Source organism: Pimephales promelas, chromosome 9 (genome assembly GCF_988280905.1).
Source record: "Pimephales promelas chromosome 9, fPimPro1.hap1.1, whole genome shotgun sequence".
Classification (NCBI taxonomy): Eukaryota; Metazoa; Chordata; class Actinopteri; order Cypriniformes; family Leuciscidae; genus Pimephales; species Pimephales promelas.
This window is the reverse complement of record NC_142777.1, coordinates 16156040-16173723: the sequence shown is the minus strand read 5'-3', so window position 1 is coordinate 16173723 and position 17684 is coordinate 16156040. Positions and strand designations below refer to the sequence as shown.

The following is a 17684-nucleotide window of genomic DNA, read 5'->3' as shown; positions in this document are numbered from 1 at the left end:
CTTTACTATAGTGCCAGATACTTATTGCAGTTTGTTGAGAGAATTGTATCAAAGGTTGCTGTCTGCCACTTGTAGATAAAAGGCTGGACGAAGTTAAATACTCGGGGAAGCTACTAGTAGGTTCTTCTAAGGCGACATGACCTTTTTGATGAAACATCCGTAGAAGTTTTCCTGATAGAGGATAACTTCGGCAGACAGCCAGAGCAGGCTTGGTGACAGATCAGTATTGTCACTTGTTCCTCAAGCACACGTTCTAAAGCCATTAGAATAACTTGACAGGTGTCAGAAGGAAACATCTACAGTATATGGGAGAAAACAAACAAACAGAAAAGATATTTTCTGGCAGATGAAGCCTGTATCTCTGGGAAGGTAATGTTTCTCTTGAAAACAACACCTTTGGATTTCAACCTGCCACTAGAGATTAGACATATTCGCAAATATGTATGTCTGCTCCATCTCTATATGACATCAGGATGGGTGCAACTACAGCCTATGCAATACGCTGATAGACAGGCATCAGTGATGTGGTGTTGTGTAGTGGTGAAAGTGAGGGGATATCCACGTCCTAAGAGAGAGACTTACCATGTCATTCAATAAAGGTCAATTTACTGCATAACATCACTGATACTGATAAAACAACTCTGTGGGACAGAGAACCATGATTGGACCATGATCGCCATGAAATCTAGTCAGCCAAGTCAGTACAGGAGGAATAACACTTTCTATGAAGCCTGTATACTGATGCACATCCTGAGTTAAACGCGTTCCTTGGTAAACATATTTTATTGATCGTGGAACAACATTCCAGCTGTAAAAACGCAGTCCTAACCCTATCTCGGCCTTTAAACATACCCATAACTTTTCCCTTAAAATCAGAGGGAAATGACAGGTAATGTAGAAGCACCAAACCCTGATTGTAAGCCTCAGCTTGACGTGTCCCTCAAATCTGATTGGTTGATTGGAATGTTGTTCCAGGATCAACAAAGATTTTTGACCCAGAAACATGTTGAACTTGGTGAAATCAGGTTCTGCTATACGGATGGAGTATATGTCATAATGTCTTAAAAATAATTTGTATGTTATTGTAGATACTTTAACCATGGTACAACGTTTTCAAGAGCATAAAGCATTAAACTTGCTTTCATGTACATTTACTCTTTAAAGGTGTAACCATGAAAATGCAAGGATTATAATGCATTATAGGTACATTCTGCACCATAGGGTTGTGCCTGAAGTCAATTACCTTATTTGGAGGGCTAAAATGAGGTACAATTACTTAATATGTACAGTATAAACATTTGTTTCACTGATTAACCAACAAGCACACAGACATGTGGGATATTTTGGTCCCACTTTATACGTATTAAGTGGCTTTAAGTACTATGTACTTACATTGGAAAATAAGTACTTATAATGTACTTATTGTGTTAGGGCTGTATTGTAAAACACTTTTGCTGCTATTGAGGTGTGATATGGGTAAGGTTAGGGACAGGTGTGGTGGTATGGGTAGGTATCAGGGTGGGTTAAGGTGTAAGGGAAGGGTCAACTGTGTAATTACAAATGTAATTACATCAATTAATTGCAGTTGTAATTATATGCAGGTATTTTCAAAATATAAGTACAATGTAAAAACATGTAAGTACACAATAAGTCCAATGTATCAAAGTAGTAACTTCAATGTAAGTACATACAGTAGTACTTAAAGCCACTTAATATAAAGTGGGATCGATATTTTTATATATTTTTTCTCCTTTTAAAGCACTTTTAATCTTTATTTCACAGCACAGTCATTAAAAACTGATTTTACTTTTACTTTTCTTTAACACACGTGTCGTTTAAGACCCTGATAATACCTATTCACAGACAAATATAATTTTGTCATTGCCACACATACATAAATTCCTGCTTTAAAGTTAAGTTGATTCGTGTTTTTAAAAGAACTCTCGTATGTTGATCAAAAATACAGTAAAACAGTAATATTGTGGAATATTATTACAATTGAAAATAACTATATGAATGCATTTTAAATTTACATTTTCACCATTATAACTCGTCCTCAGTGTCATACGATCCTTCAGAAATCATAATAATATGCTGAGCTATGCTATACCTACTCCTGTTCCATGTACCTTATATTAGCCAGTACTTTCTAGGTAAGTACACAGCAAGTACTGTACTGTAAAAGGAAGCGTTACCATTATTTCTGATACAGATTTAATTATTATATGAGAAAAAAAACAAGCATTTATTTTAAATAGATATCTTTTGAAACATTGTAAATGCATTTACTGTCATTTTATCAAGTTAATGTGTCCCGTGCTGGATTTGAGAAAAAAAAAAAAAAAAAAAAATCGCTGAACCCAAACTTCTGAATGGTATTTCATACAAAAAACGTCTTCACTGCACACTCCCAGTGCATTATGAATGTCTTTCTAATGTATCATACATACAGGCTTCACAGAAAGTGTTGTTGTTGTTGAGTGGCATGTCATCAGAAGTGTATGCAAATCGACAAGCTCAAGTCAATGTTATTTGAGAAATTAGCCAATGACTTGGACAAATTAGTGACCATTTGGGGTTACTTACTTTTAATCTATGAAGGGTCATCAGGTGTGCTGTCCAGAGGCTAAGTAGCTAAACAAAAGCACAGACTCAGGGTCTTGATAATCTTCTACACATGCCTGGAGCATTACAGATGACAGGCCTGTAGCTGCACATACTCTACCTTCTTCTGCTTTCAGTGGTAGAGACCTCAAGAGAACTTACCTTCAGTCCACACTGATCTCAGATCAAAGCATGTACATTATCAAACCGAGTCATGGAAAAGCTGCGGTGTAAAATGACTGATAGCCTTGGTTTTGAGGTCAAAAGTTGAACAGATTTTCAGAGACAGTAAAACAACCTTTGCCGTTTCATTTAAAAGTGTAGCTTTCAAAATGAATGCCTCCTGCATGTATAGTAAATACACAGCACACTGGTACATGTAATTCAACGTTCATCAACAGATGCATGACATTCAGGGCCAGATGTACGTACATTTGCGTTAATAGCACCGTGGCCAAGACGCAGAAAGCGCTTGATGTGAAACTGCAGTGTGCGTCTTATGTAACGTTACCAAACCTGCAGTTCATCAGGCAATCAGCGTCTGTCCCCACCCACAATACCGTAAATTGCGGTTATTTAAATGTGCAATTGAATCGGCATCCTCCTCTCTTTCCATCATGGATGAGCCACCAAGACAGGCAAAACAGCGAAATGCCAGTAATTGTAATGTAGCGAGGAGTTTAACAACTGCTGGAATGGAATGTGAACGCTGAGTCGGAGATTCGATGTCATCTTTGATTTCTCCTAGTAACTGCGTAGTAAAATTGCGTAGTTGCTTAATCTGTAGTGTTTAATAGTTTCAAGCCTACGTCTACATCTTGCTCGGATGACTACTGTCATTTCACCAAGAGGCATAAACATAAATATTTTGCGTAAACATACAAGCCACTTTCGAGTCAAGTGGCGCGTTATCTCTACACAATTTGAGCTATCCGCGTGTATCCTCGTGTATGCGTGTATGTCTACGCCATTAACGTCCACGTCATTCCGCGTGTACACGCCGTCAAATGTCCGAGCGAAACGAAGCAAAATGTAGAGATCTACATCTGGGGAGCTATCTTTTTATTTCCTAGGATGGTAAGGGAACAGTCATAAATGCCATTAACCCCAGTGACGGGTAGGTTTAGGGACGGGGTTGAGGTAAGTCATATATTTATATATACAGTAATAACGTTAAGTCAACGGCGTTCATAAACACGCTGAAAAGCGATTATGCGTCTTGATAGCACGCCAAAAATAGAAATACGAATTGGCGTGTCATACACAAGCTATTTCATGAGATCAGTCTACCCCCAGAGTTAAACAGTTGAGTTTTACCGTTTTCGAATTCATTCAGACGATTTTCTGATATTTAGAAAAATATCTGTAACCAAACAGTTTCTGGTCTCATTGACTTCCATAGTATATATTTTTTCCTACTATGGAAGTCAATGAGACCAGAAACGGTCTGGTTACTGATATTCTTCTAAACATCAGAAAATCGTCTGAATGGATTCGAAAACGGTAAAACTCAACCGTTTAACTCTGGGAGAGTTGTAAAATGAGCCTATTTCCAAAAAAAGTGGAGTATCACTTTAAGAAGCGAAGAATTTTCAGCTCAAAACAGAGACGCGCTTTCACCAGCCTTTTCTGTTCATAACGTGAAATACATGATTATGTGCATATTATGTTCATAAATACATATAATTACCATCCCATAAATGCATATTCATGACACGAAAAGCGCATTTTGCCATTTCCAGTTCCCGCGACAGGCCTGCGCTTAAATCTCGGTGCGTCCCGTTCGTACATACCTCGCCATGTTTTATGCTCACTTTGCAAAACAAATACGCCTGAAGTGGGCGCGGAAGCGTTAGTACATCTGGCCCACAGTATTTTGAAAATAAATCGTTTTACAAGGCAAGATTTTCTGACATTTCGTGACCTTTTAATAAGTCTATATTCATTTCCCCCGTCTCCTCTACCACAGTTGCATGTTAATGAAATATTAAATCTCTATCAGACTTGTTCTAAGTTCCTGGTAAATGCCTGCAACCCCCCATATACTTGACTGAACATTACGCCTGCTCATACATCAAGGAAACTATATGTGTGAGAGTGTGTGAGTGGTAGATCCATTTCTCTGGGCATTGGATCAATCAAGTACAAAGCACTGCAGCGTTGGGCGTACTATCAAGATGGCAGGAAGTGAAGTGTAATCATGCAGTAGCTGACAGCATCCATTTACTGAATGCTTCCTTTTGTGTCTGATAGTGTATATGAAACTACAGTGACGTCACACAACAGTCAACGGCACTTTAGGGATCGTCAGAAAAGCAGCTTTTACTTGGTGTGAGCAGTTCTGATGATCTGTTAAAAATTTTACAATGTAATAATGCTATGGTTTATGGCAAAGAAAATGACAGGTTCTTACTAAACGATCAACAATTTTTTTTTTTACTTTATTTAATATTTGAATTTGTTGGACAAGCACTACCATTCAAAAGTTAGGGTCAAGTTTTGGGCTTTTTTTTTAAGAAATGAATACTCAGGGGTTCATTAAATTCATCAAAGGTGACAGTAAAGTCCATTCTAATGTTACAAAATATTTATGTGTCAAATATCTGCAATTCTTCTGAACTTTCTTTAGGAGAGTATCAAGCAGGAAAACTGTATATAACATTTATAATAATAATAATACATTTTTCTTGAGCTGCATATTAGAATGATTTTTGAAGGATCATGTGACACTAAAGACTGAACTAATGATGCTGAAAATTCAGCTTTGCATCAGGAATAAATTACATTTTAAAATAAGATTAAAAATGAAAAAAAAAACCAACAACTTTAAGTTGAAATAATATTTCACATTTTTACTGTATTTTTACTGTACAGCCTTGGTGACATATTAAAAAACCTTACTGACCCCAAACTTTAGAACGGTAGCGTATATTACGTTATTGACTACACATACTCACACATATGGGGCAACCCTTTTGAATGTGAATTGTGGCATATAAAAGTAAAACCATAAAAAGTGAGAAATGTGTCTTATATGGCCTAAGTTAACACACATGTGTTAGTCAATCCTTATGTATTTGTCTATATATTTAGTTTAAAAGGTGAAATCAGTGAAATTAATATTAGGGTTTGTGCATCAGAAAAATGCAAATCTGCAGCCACCAGCTGCTGTGCTGTGTCTCGCCATGTTTACTTCTGGTACATTGTAAGCAGATTTTTGTATGCGCCGAGAAGTTTCTCTACTCAAAAGACCAAGATTCCTTGCGAATAGAACATGGGCAGAACACAAATCACAATGGGGATATACCATTACGGGTTTACATGACCAAAAATTCTGGTTAGAAAAGGGGTACCCCAGGCATAATATCCTGGTTTTTAAAATCCGGGATATGAGCATATTCGGGTTTTTGCAGGTGTTTACATGATCGTTCGCTACCGGGTTATTGCTAATATCCCGGTTTTGAACGGGTTATTGGCTGCATGTAAACGTAGTCACTGACTACATTTAGATGGAAAGCAGTAATCTAATTATTGACCTTATTCTGAATAAGACAATATTCTGATTAAGAAGTTTACATGAGTTGCTTTTAGAATATTCCTTTCACGTTTGCATTTTACATGTTATAGGTCGATTACTGGCACACGTCATTATGTAACAATGCCACGCAGTCCGATGTTCCCACGGTATCAACATACAGTTTGTAGGGGAAAAGGGATATGTTTCTGACGGAAAATGTCACAGCGGTGCCCCCACCCCACTCACTGATAGTGGTTTACCCATTTCTAGCACATACCACCTTACATGGCATATTAATAATGCCCTATTCCCTAAACATGTGCAATTGCTGATGTACGCTCATGAATAGGCCAAACAATGTGTATTTTTTTCTAAATAAAATTAATAATATTTTGAACATTCAATGAATTGACAGATGCACTTCCACTTATTATTTACTGTACTTTAGCCATTTAATTGTCCTTACAATTTATTCACTTTAAATAAATAATAATATAAAATTATAGGATTAACAGGAATTATTGTTGCTCAACACCACAGGAACAGTAAAAAAAAGTCTGGGTCTCGAGGATATAGAGCGACCGACGTTTTTTTTTTTTTTCACCAATGCTTGATACGGTCTCAAAAACGGTCTCACTACGCGGGACGGGTGGTCACCCTAACAGTTTGTCTTCATTATGGTACCATATACAGTTCTGGGTGCTTCATTTTTAATTTTACGAAAGCTTCAAGTGCAGTTAATTATTTGTCAAGCTATACGTGCTAATAGACAAGGACGGATAGCCATGCTCTCTTGTTTGCGTTCAAACGGTTGACCACTGCAGTGTGTGTTTGCGCCCTGTGGCAAAATGCTTGTGGTGTGTACATGTCTATAATGGACTTCAATAATGCGACTGAAATAGGAATACTCCACGTCTTAATTCGATTTGTGTTTACTTAGAGTATGACTGTAGCCGGATTAAGGTTATCAGAAATCCCTGTTTACATGGTAGTTTCTTAATCAGAGTATTGTCTTAATCGGAATATTGTTGCCCATGTAAACTTACAAATTGTGTAAAAATCCCGTTCCATCACCGATAATGATGGAAAAATGCCTAGCTTGTTAGGTTTTGAGACAGAAGCAACATCTGTAAAGGAACACTCACATTGTACTAAAATCCCAGAAAGGGCGTTCTTGAACTTCTCTTTGGCCTCCTCCATCTCCTTCTCATGAGCGGCCTTCTCGTTCATCAGCCTACGGATGTGGCTGTTTGAAGACTGGATCATTGAGTAGAAGTTATTGGCGTTTCTACGGTTTACCTCCCCTCGTTCCACCCAGGTCAGCAGGACACGCACAGCCTCGGCAAAATTGCCGTCGTCTGAGTGGAGAAAGGGAAAAACGGTGGGGGAGAAACAGATGGTGGGAAGAGAGTTGAGTACAATGTTAGAGAGGAACACTTCTCATCTGGGACCTCCTAGTGTCAAAACTTATTAGCAGGACATGCTTATTGGGCCAAAAAAAGACAGCAGATGCACACTAGCAGAGTAGAGGACGTTTAGGAGAGGACAATAGAACAGGGAAAGACATCTATAGCATAAAACCGGTCTGACCTTGTCGATCATAACATAGTATTGATATTTTGTACTTTCTGTACAAATAAGGCAATGTTGTTCATGAAGTCCTCAGGTGTGTATGTGCAGACGGGAGCGGAAAACAGTCTAGATGAACTACAAAGCTTTGGCTTGCAGCTTTTCGGCTGGGAATGAGATGAGAAACAGAGGAAATTTAAAATCACTTTAATGAATGCTACAGGGAGTCATTGTGTTTATTTTAAATCTGCAAATGTTAACTGTGCAACAGATGAAGCAGTGTTGCAAAGATATTGCAGTTTGCACACCGAAGATGACTGCTGTTGTTAAAAAGTAAATAAAGAAAAGATATTTATTTTGTTCTTGTTGCTGTAATCCTGCTCACAAACACATATACAACTGAGAACTCTAGGATGTTTTGATTTACTTATGGAAGTCCAAACTACAGATCAGAGAAAATGCTTTCACATAATAGGCTTTATGCACAACTTACTTCCGCATTCTCTGTAAAACAGGTCGCATCGCTTCCGGTCCAGGTCTTTTGTATGTGCTTCATGAATTTTTTTGCGGTTTTACTCAAGATAACTTAAAAGGAGCGTGCAAAGATTAGCATAACCAATATCCCTCACATGTGCAGATTGATATTTAAACGTTTTCTATTTTTTATTCTTCACAGTAACGTTTAGATATTTAAAAGGAATAAAACGCCAATAACAAAGTGAACTAATTAGGTTAGCTGATTACCTTAAATATCCATAGATATCGTAGTCATTTCTTAAGGCCGTTAACACTTTCTCTGACAAGCGGATGCGATGAGACCCGTTTTCCGGTTTGGTCACGTGACGCACGGCATAAAGCCTATTTAAACTGTCTGCATACAGACAAATCTAGCAAATATGAGATATATAAATCTGTTGAGATTTTCTACAGCCAGCAGTACAAAAGGCCCACTAAACGCATCATGTAATCTCATCCGGTCTTTTCTGCCAGGTTATTTATAACAACTGCAAAGTGAGCTTACACACTGCATATAAAATATTACATGGAAAAGTAAGGGAATCTTTCTTCAGAAAGACATGGCTAAATTCAAACTTCTCTTTAATGCACTTTCTCTCCTTGACGGAGAATCAAGATGCAGTCACTAAACAGACGATTTCTATTAAACCGCAAGGGAAAAAGCTTTTCGATGCATCCAGCCAACGGGCACACAGACTGTAGCAGCATGTTCACAAGCTTCAGGAAACGACAGAAGTGTGACAGGCCAAAGCAACAAATCACTATTACGGAAGTATAACATGTTATACCTTTGAGCTTTTCTCCTAACTGGCCACATTCGTGCTCTGAGTAATGAACGATGGGGGGCGGTGAAGGGGGCCGTAGACGGTCCTCTTCTATTCTGCGACGGTGCCTCTCTTCCCGGGCCAGCATGCGCTGTCTGCACTCCCACTCGTACAGGTCGTCTCTAGCCTGAGCAAAATCTACATGCAGCCGGCCTGTGTCCTTCTTATCTGTACTTGATCCCAGTCTGATCCTATAGCCTAGAGGAGAGGAGATGGAAATGGGCAATGGCAAAGAAAAAGAAAAAGGGAAGGGAAAGAAAGTGGAAATGGAAGGGGGAAGGGAGTAAAGACAAAGCAAAGGGGAAAAAATGAGAAAAAGGGAATCAATTGAAAAGATAAAGGAAGGGGAAAGTGAAGAAAGAAAAAGAAAAAAAAATGGACAAGGTGACAAAGGAAAGGATAAAGAAAGGGACAGAGGAAGGTAAAGGAAGATGGGAGATGCAGGAAAGGAAAGAGAAAGGAAAGGGAGCAAAGGAATGGACAAGAAAAGACAAAGGACCAGAAAAGGGGAAATTGAGCAAAGGAAAGGAAAAAGGGAGTAAAGGAATGAACAAGGGAAGGCAGGAAAAGAAAATAAAGGAGAAAAAAAAAGGAAAAGTAACAGGAAAAGAGAAAAAAAGAGGAAAAGTAACAGGAAAAGGATCAATGAAAAATAAAGGAAAAGAGAAGGAGAAGATCAAAAGGAAGGGGAGCAAAGGATAGAGCAATAAAAGATAGGAAAATAAAAATAAAAACGGAAAGGAAAGAAAGAGAAGACGAACAGGATATGAAGCAAAGGAAAAGAGGGGAAAATAAGGGGAATATGAATAAAGGTAAGCACAATAAAACAGGCAAGGAATGGAATTGTAAAGAAAGAGTAAAGGGAAGGGGAAATGAAGCAAAATTAAGGGAAAAAAGGAAAGAAAAAGAGGAAGAAAATGGGAAGGGGAGAAAAGGAATGGACAAGAAAACAACGGAAGAAAGAAAACAGGAAAAATAAAGGGGAAGGGGAAGAGGAAATGAAAAGGAAGTAAAGACAAAAAAGACAAACACAGTAATGGAAATGAAAGAGGCAAGAAAAGAAAAGTAAGAGGAATGGGAAGCAAATGAAAAGAAAGGAAAATGGAAAGGGAAGGGGGAAAAGAAGGGGAATGGGAGTAAGACGACAGGACAAGAAATGAAATAGGATAGGAAAGAGGAAGAGAAGATAGAAAATAGAAAGAAGAAAAGGAGAGTGCAGGGCAAGAAGTTAAATAGTATAAAAGAAAAATGCAGGAAAATGAGACCAGCAGAAGAAAAACATCCACCCTTAACAAACCCCAAGTATGTTATGAGAAAAACATCATATTACCGACACTGATTCATGAAGTGACCAGAGACAGGATGACATCTCTTCTTCTAACATGTGTTTGCTGAAAGATTTGCGGCCAAACTATTCCTATTTGTTTATTTTGCGTGACATGTAAAAAGTCCCAAATGGTGCACTCAGATGGGGCAGCCGAAACAAAAACCCTACCAGCACAGACAAGCCATGATGTATGAGAATAATCTGGTTTGTGATGGGGATGAAAAAAAGAAAGTGATTTTATATTAAGGTTTATATATTTCAGCATAAACCAGAAAATTGCTTGGAAAAGCATCTTGACAAATAGCCAAGTGGTATGAAAGAGGCTCCAGTGAATTATGAATCATATGATGCTCTGAGTACAGAGAGGCTTGAAAAGTGTTTTTAAGGAGAATGTATATTCAGAGATGGCCATGTCAACACAAATGAGAGAAAGAGCTTCACGGTTTCCTTCAGACTCTCCATCACTTCTTTACAGCCCCCAGACGTGGTTAAATATTTTACGCAATGTGTTCACGTTAGAAATGAGCACCATTATTTATGGAAAGGCCTGCAGAGCTCTGTCACATAATATATGGGACATTGCTCCAATCTCGCCCCTCTCCACTGAGAGAGCAACACTCAGAGAAGAATAAATAATGGAAAGGGTATTATTGGAGTGGTCGGCACTTTCAACTCGCTCTCTGTGGCTGAGATGGACCTCCTAATATTTGCATACAAAGACTGATTTAAGATGTGACTGGAGACTAGAGATAAGTGAAGCAGACCCCGGCAGGTCATGTGACCGGTGTCGAGGTTCCCATGATTGATATGCAGCGTTCAAAGGCAGAAATTTATTACTAGATGTCGGCGCTTGTCTTCTCGTTGACCTGACATTGTAAGGGACTCTCGACGGCCAGTGTCTATAGATCTCGAGTTCTTTGAGTGACGTGCGAAAGCCCCATCCGCTAATTAATTCTGCATCGATCCTTCAAGTCAAGAGGGAACTTGTGGACACATAACCCTCATTTACATGAGATAAAAGGTTAAGTGAAATTATTGTAAATCACACGTGTGGGACATACATTTCTAGGCTTGATTTGGCATACTCTTTTTGTGTTCCAGTTTGAAACGTTGTGACATTGCTGGGGGTAAGCCTGGCCCTTTTTTTTCTAAAATTAATGATTATGAATGTGTCAAGAAAATACAAAAACATTTTGAATTGTTTATTAATAATGTAGTGTTTTCTGAGTCAGTGTCGGCTGCAAAGATGAAGTCGCCATCTCTGCTGAAATGCACCTTTCATACGGATTACATAATCAGAAAGTACTTTTTTCCCCCCGATTTGAATTGGGTTGTTTAAAAGTAAACATTTAAAGCGTTAGATATAGCTCATGTCTGTGGGGCAAAAAGCCTAAGCTGAGTTTCAGTTCATTTTTGTGACGCACTCCAGTTCACGGAGACCAAGACAAAAAGCACAACGTTTTGTTGTTATTGTGAGTTTACACAATTAAAAGATTTTGGAGTATTTTAAGTTGTTCCGCCGTTATCAGGAACAAATGCAAGGGATCAGAGAGATTATACCAATCATCTTCATTGTATTAACTCAATTGTTTTTATTTCAATGAACTTAGCCAATCAGGTTTAACTTAATTTTTTAAGTTAAACGGTAACACTTTAGAATACGGTTCCATCGTTAATGAATAACTACACAATAACCAATGAGTAACACATATTACCAATCTAGTAACTATTATTAACTAACAAGAAACTCTGATTAACTAACTAGTAAGTAATAGCGCACAGACGAAAGTGGTAGTTCACTATTAAGTAATCAATAACTACTATTTTTTTAATACTTCCCAGAGAACTACTGCAAAAGATGATTAACAATCTAGTAACTACTATTAACTAAAAGAAACTCTTATTAATGAATTAGTAAGAATAGCTCACAGATGAAAGTGTTACTAGATACTTCTGTGGGAATTACTAATTATTTGGATCCGTATTATAAAGTGAAGACCATGGGAACTAACTAGTAATGACTCAAGTGTTCCTAAAAGTAAAGTTCACCAAAAATCTCAAAATGTTGCACAAATCATGACTAGATCATGTAGTAACACTTAAATAATTACTAGTTAGTTCCAATGATCTTCACTTTATAATACGGATCCAAATAATTAGTAATTCCCACAGAAGTATCAAGTACTGTAACACTTTCATCTGTGAGCTATTACTTACTAATTCGTTAATAAGAGTTTCTTTTAGTTAATAGTAGTTACTAGATTGTTAATCATCTTTTTCAGTAGTTCTCTGGGAAGTATTAAAAAAAAAGTAGTTATTGATTACTTAGGGCCAATCCCAATTCTACCCCTTACCCCTTCACTTTCCCCTTCCCCTCCGTTTTGCGCGTCCACGTGAAGGGGTAGGGCTGTCCCAATTCTCTTTTGATTGGAGGGGGAGGGCTAGGGTGAAGGGCCAGATAGCCCTTCAAACGAAGATTTTTCGGGAGCACACTTCAAACGAAGGGGTATGAGAAGCGTCACTGCTAACCCAGGCTGGCTGCCCAAGCGACAAAGGAGACCCATAAATTTAAGTATTTGTGGCTTTAATAAGTATTATAACGACAAATAATGATTTGCTTTATGTTACATTCAATAGTGTGTTCATATTTACGGTCAGTTTCTTCACAGAAATGTTTGTAAAAAAAAAAAATCGCTAAAATTACTGTAGTTAGCTAACGATAGTCCCGCAACATATTTTCGTCGTCTCCGTTGTTTCCTGCGAACTTCACAAGATGCAAGAAAATAGCTGTAACCCACGCGACTGAGATATCTGCAGCTGTCGACGGCATCTTGGAAGTTGTGATAAACATCGGCGCATCTCCTGTGACGTAGGCGCTAGCGACGACTTATAATGACATTTAACGGAGGCGTAGTGGTGTCCCATTTCTTAGGGGAATATTTTCACCCCTACGCATTGCCACTCTGTTTCAAGGGTCAAGGGGAAGGCGAAGGGGTAGGGCTAGGGGAAAGGGAAGGGGTAAGGGGTAGAATTGGGATTGGCCCTAAATAGTGAACTACCACTTTCGTCTGTGCGCTATTACTTACTAGTTAGTTAATCAGAGTTTCTCGTTAGTTAATAATAGTTACTAGATTGTTAATATTGTGTTACTCATTGGTTCTTGTGTAGTTATTCATTAACCGTATTCTAAAGTGTTCCCAGTTAAACCACCTTTTTTAATTTATAGTGTACCACAAGGACCTGGTCTGTCCCTCACTGACTTCGCCACAATTCTTTTTTTCTTTCTGCGACTAACTAACTACTAAACTTGAGTCGATTAGTCGACTATTGTTTAGTCGACTATTAGAAGCCAGCTATAGTTAGGAGCCATTCATTTATCCAACTGTACATGGATCCATCCATCCATCCGTCTGTCTGTCTAATCTAAATATGTACCTGACAGGAAGAGGGCCTTGTCCACTGTGTGCTCCTCGGCGAAACGGATATGACAGAAGTTCTTCTTGCTCTTGCGGATGGCGATGATACCTCCGCACTGTTCAAACACCTCCACAATGAGCTGCTCTGTTGCGTTCTCTGGCAAACCGCCCACAAACACTGTCTTACAGCCAGGCGGTCTCTCTCTGGTGGCAGGGGGAGGCAGGTCTTTGAAGAAAAGCAAAGAAGATTATACTACCAGAATTTCTGACATTTTGTTATTGATCTCTATTTTTCACTGTATTAAGTCTGTAGCTCATTATCGACTCATATGCCATATATGAAAAAGATGAAACATACAAAATCAATCACTGACTTTTTTTTTCACGACCTTGACATTTAAATGATTAATCATTTAATTCAAACATAAACGACTGGGGTTCATCTGGAAGATCATTAAAAATGGTAATGCACCAAAACACAATGACAAATATGCCATTTTTTTTTTGGCCTTTTGCTTCTTTTATTTGATAGTCACAAACTCAACATGTTGCAGTATAGACCATGGATCTTTCCCTTGATTGGTTTGATTTGCAGTACACGGTGCTAGAACCTCAAGGTTCACGAAGCTAATCTCTTCTTGATAGACCAAATCAACCATGAATAAGATGCAATGAGAAAACCAGGATGAGAAGGAATAATCAATGAAACCCGGCACTTGTTACATGACTGGATTACAAGTGCAAAGCCTGGCATCCAAAACTGGCCTGTTCTTGTGTTAGATGATTACTCAGTGATGCTGTGAAGATGGACTTGTGATAATCTGTGATTTCCATCAGGACTGAAGAGACTGTATTAACAAGCTATGGGAATGCATTTGATGGAAGCACCTGCTGGGACCGCATGCCTGGTTGGGGGTCCAAACGAAGTCGGACGCAGAGCAGTTCAGGCATGTTTGGCTGTGAGCCAGTAACTATAAATACGGGAAGCGAGTCTCTTTGGACCCCACAGCTGCCCCAAACCCTCACCATCCATCATCACCAACATTACACTAACTCCTGTTTATTGTGGCGGCTCATGATGAGCATTATGTTTATGTCAGCTCCTGTCAATGGAAAAGAATATAATATTCTCTTGTCTTGTTCATGATGCTAGAGGACAAAAGACTGGCTAATGCCAGACGTGAGTCTCGTTGAGACTTGGGTCTGGGAACCACATGAAGAGTTCAGATGCAAAAGCCTCTAAATGCCATTTGAAATTTTCTTCTAAAATGACCATTTTTATCAAGCTTGTATATTTAAATTCAGTAATTTCACTTAAATGACATTTAAGTGAACTCACTGAACTTAAATATACAAGCTTGATAAAAATGATCATTTTAGAAGAAAATTTCAAATGGCACTTAGAGGCTTTTGCATCTGAACTCTTCACATGTTCATTTTCTCATATTTAAGGCGTGGTTTACGAATGCCCTGAGCCGTTTATTGGGTGCTAAGAATGTCTATCAAATGTGCCATAGCCAGTTGTTTCAATTATACCAGATGACATATATAGAGGGACAGAAATTAGACGAGGATGAAGACGATGGATCAGAGATAAATAAATATGATTTCACACAAAAAGTGGCCAAAATGCACAGAATAAGCATGTCTACTGAGTTTTAACAAGAACTTAAGTAGGCAAATAAAAGAAAGTAAACACAAAAATATTTATAGACAATTTAGGCTACCCGGTATTATAATTTGTGTATAATAATAATAAAAAATACAAAAATACAAATAAAAAAGTTAAACTATCCAGATTATATATATATAAACATTATTTTATGTAACACACAGACAGCTACATAGGCTAGCACAACTCAAATCAAACCCGAGTGTGTGGTTTATTTATGTGTTTTCTTTTTTATCCACAGAGTTGCAGTCTTGAAAACATATCGAATCGAAAGTATGACTAAAACGAATAGATTGGAGCCATTTTCTGGGTTGTTTCGTTGATTAACATTTATGCGAATGTTGTACTCCCCATAACAAATTTCCAAGACTATAAATGTTATAAATGACCAACTTCTAAAAACAAATTTATAGTTGTCTTTGAAAAGAATTGCTCAATTGTACAGTATGTAGCTATGGAGCCACTACTGTGACACTGGACAAACACTTCCAGTGTGAATACTCTCGCGCTCCCGCTTGCGGTGTGAAACAGACGTTCGTAACTTAAAGGCCTGTTCACACCGGGACGAATTTCGCGCATGTTATTTGCCGACGTTTAACGCCTTGTGACTAAACAATGGGCGCCAATGTGAGTGTGCACACTGGTGCGTAAAACGGCACGTGTAAAAGCGTCATTTAAAAAATAAAAATAAAAAAAACGCCTCAGATTCGTTTTTTCCGTTTGACGCACTGCGTCAGATGACTTTTCGAAATATTGTGGAAAGAAAAACACTGAATAATTTTATACGCGTCTGCATCCATTGAATTTCCTGCTGTTTTACTTAATTTTCCAGGTTGAAAATTTGGATCATGGAATTCAGACTGCCTAGCAGCGTCAATAAAATCGTGCTGCGGCAAGGCAGTATGTGGAAACCCAGGCTAAGAGGACACAGCATATGTGCATTTGAATAACTTGACCAAGATGATTCACAATTCATTCATGGACTTCGGATGATGTGCTATGGTAATTTGTGTGAGTAAAGAAATAATATTTATATAAACGTGTTTACAAAGCATAAAATTAATTGTCTGTCTGATCATTACTGAAGTCTCAAAGTTTAAACTAACACACATGGGGAATTTACTGAACAAAAAAAAAAAAAAAAAGAAAACATCCACTGACAGCTTTGTTAATTTGCCAGCCTCATTTTAGCACCTGATTTATTCAAGGAATTATGCAAATCAGGTACTGGTACAAATATGGCAACAGAATTAGAACTGATCGCTATTCACGCTTCGGCTGGATCTGAAGGACGCAGCAGAATCCCATGATCCAATACACTCTGGGGGGGTTAAGGGGGGGTTAACCTGTTAAGCCCAGTTTGGTTCTTCAGCGGTTCTTCAGTGGTTCTCTGGGGTGGTTAAGGTGCTCTATTGCACCTATTATGGTTCTACATAGCACCATTTGATAAGTGGTTCCCCTATGATTACAAGCCAATGAACCACTTTTAGTGCTATATAGCACCATTTTTGTTTAGAGTGTACTAAGAAAAGGTTCTATATAGAACCTTAAAAGGTTCTATCAGTGCTACGTATTTGGAACCCCTAAAAGGTTCTATACACTCTTAAAAAAGGGTTCCTCTGGGTTCTATATAGAACCAAGGGGGTTCCGTACTTGGCCAATAGAACCTTTTACCAAAAAAAATGGTTCTATATTATAGAACCATTTTGGAGTTCCATATATGAAGCGGGGGATGGAACCATTTCTGGTTCTAAATAGAACCATTTCTTCTAAGAGTGTATTCACTAGAAAATATACATAAGCATGTTTTTATACAATCTAGTTCGTTTTAACAGTGAAATGTTTCTGCTTTAAAAGCATAATGTTAATTGTGTCTGCCAATGTTTGTGAATCTTGCGATTCATTCTATAAAGAGTCTAATTTACATAGAAATTAAGTTGACAGCCCCTTAAGACGTAAGGTTTTGTGATGAAACACCTCAAGCAACTGTGCAAATGTTTAGTGAATTTTCCCCTCAGTGTCCTAAATAGATCTTCACAAGTTCGCACGTACTGGTAGATGTAATCAGATATTTGGGGTGCTTTCTGAGGGAAGGGCTCGGAGCTCGGAATATGACCTGAACCCAGAGTATTCCCCCATCCTTGACCCGGATCGGAATCAGCCAAGAGTGAGGTGTTAAGGTGTTGGATGTTGCAAAACTGCTGTCGATTGTTTATATATATATGTCTCTTATCATGGC

The 17684-nt window shown here is 38.2% G+C and overlaps 1 protein-coding gene and 1 long non-coding RNA gene across 7 annotated transcripts in view; one reads left to right on the top strand and one right to left on the bottom strand.

The window, feature by feature from the left end:
• Nucleotides 1-16762, top strand: part of LOC148977529 (uncharacterized) — a 30133-nt gene extending 13371 nt beyond the window's left edge. The window contains exon 3 of the long non-coding RNA XR_016169661.1: nucleotides 16278-16762. This is a non-coding gene — a long non-coding RNA (uncharacterized LOC148977529). The remainder of the gene's footprint in view (nucleotides 1-16277) is intronic.
• Nucleotides 1-17684, bottom strand: part of enox2 (ecto-NOX disulfide-thiol exchanger 2) — a 297189-nt gene that overhangs the window by 43542 nt on the left and 235963 nt on the right. For all 6 annotated transcript variants that reach the window (XM_089134788.1, XM_089134786.1, XM_089134790.1 and 3 more), the window contains 3 exons: nucleotides 13793-13999; nucleotides 8995-9228; nucleotides 7267-7479 (listed from right to left, as the gene is read on the bottom strand). In XM_089134788.1, the coding sequence (XP_088990914.1) occupies nucleotides 7267-7479; nucleotides 8995-9228; nucleotides 13793-13999 (654 nt within the window). The remainder of the gene's footprint in view (nucleotides 1-7266; nucleotides 7480-8994; nucleotides 9229-13792; nucleotides 14000-17684) is intronic.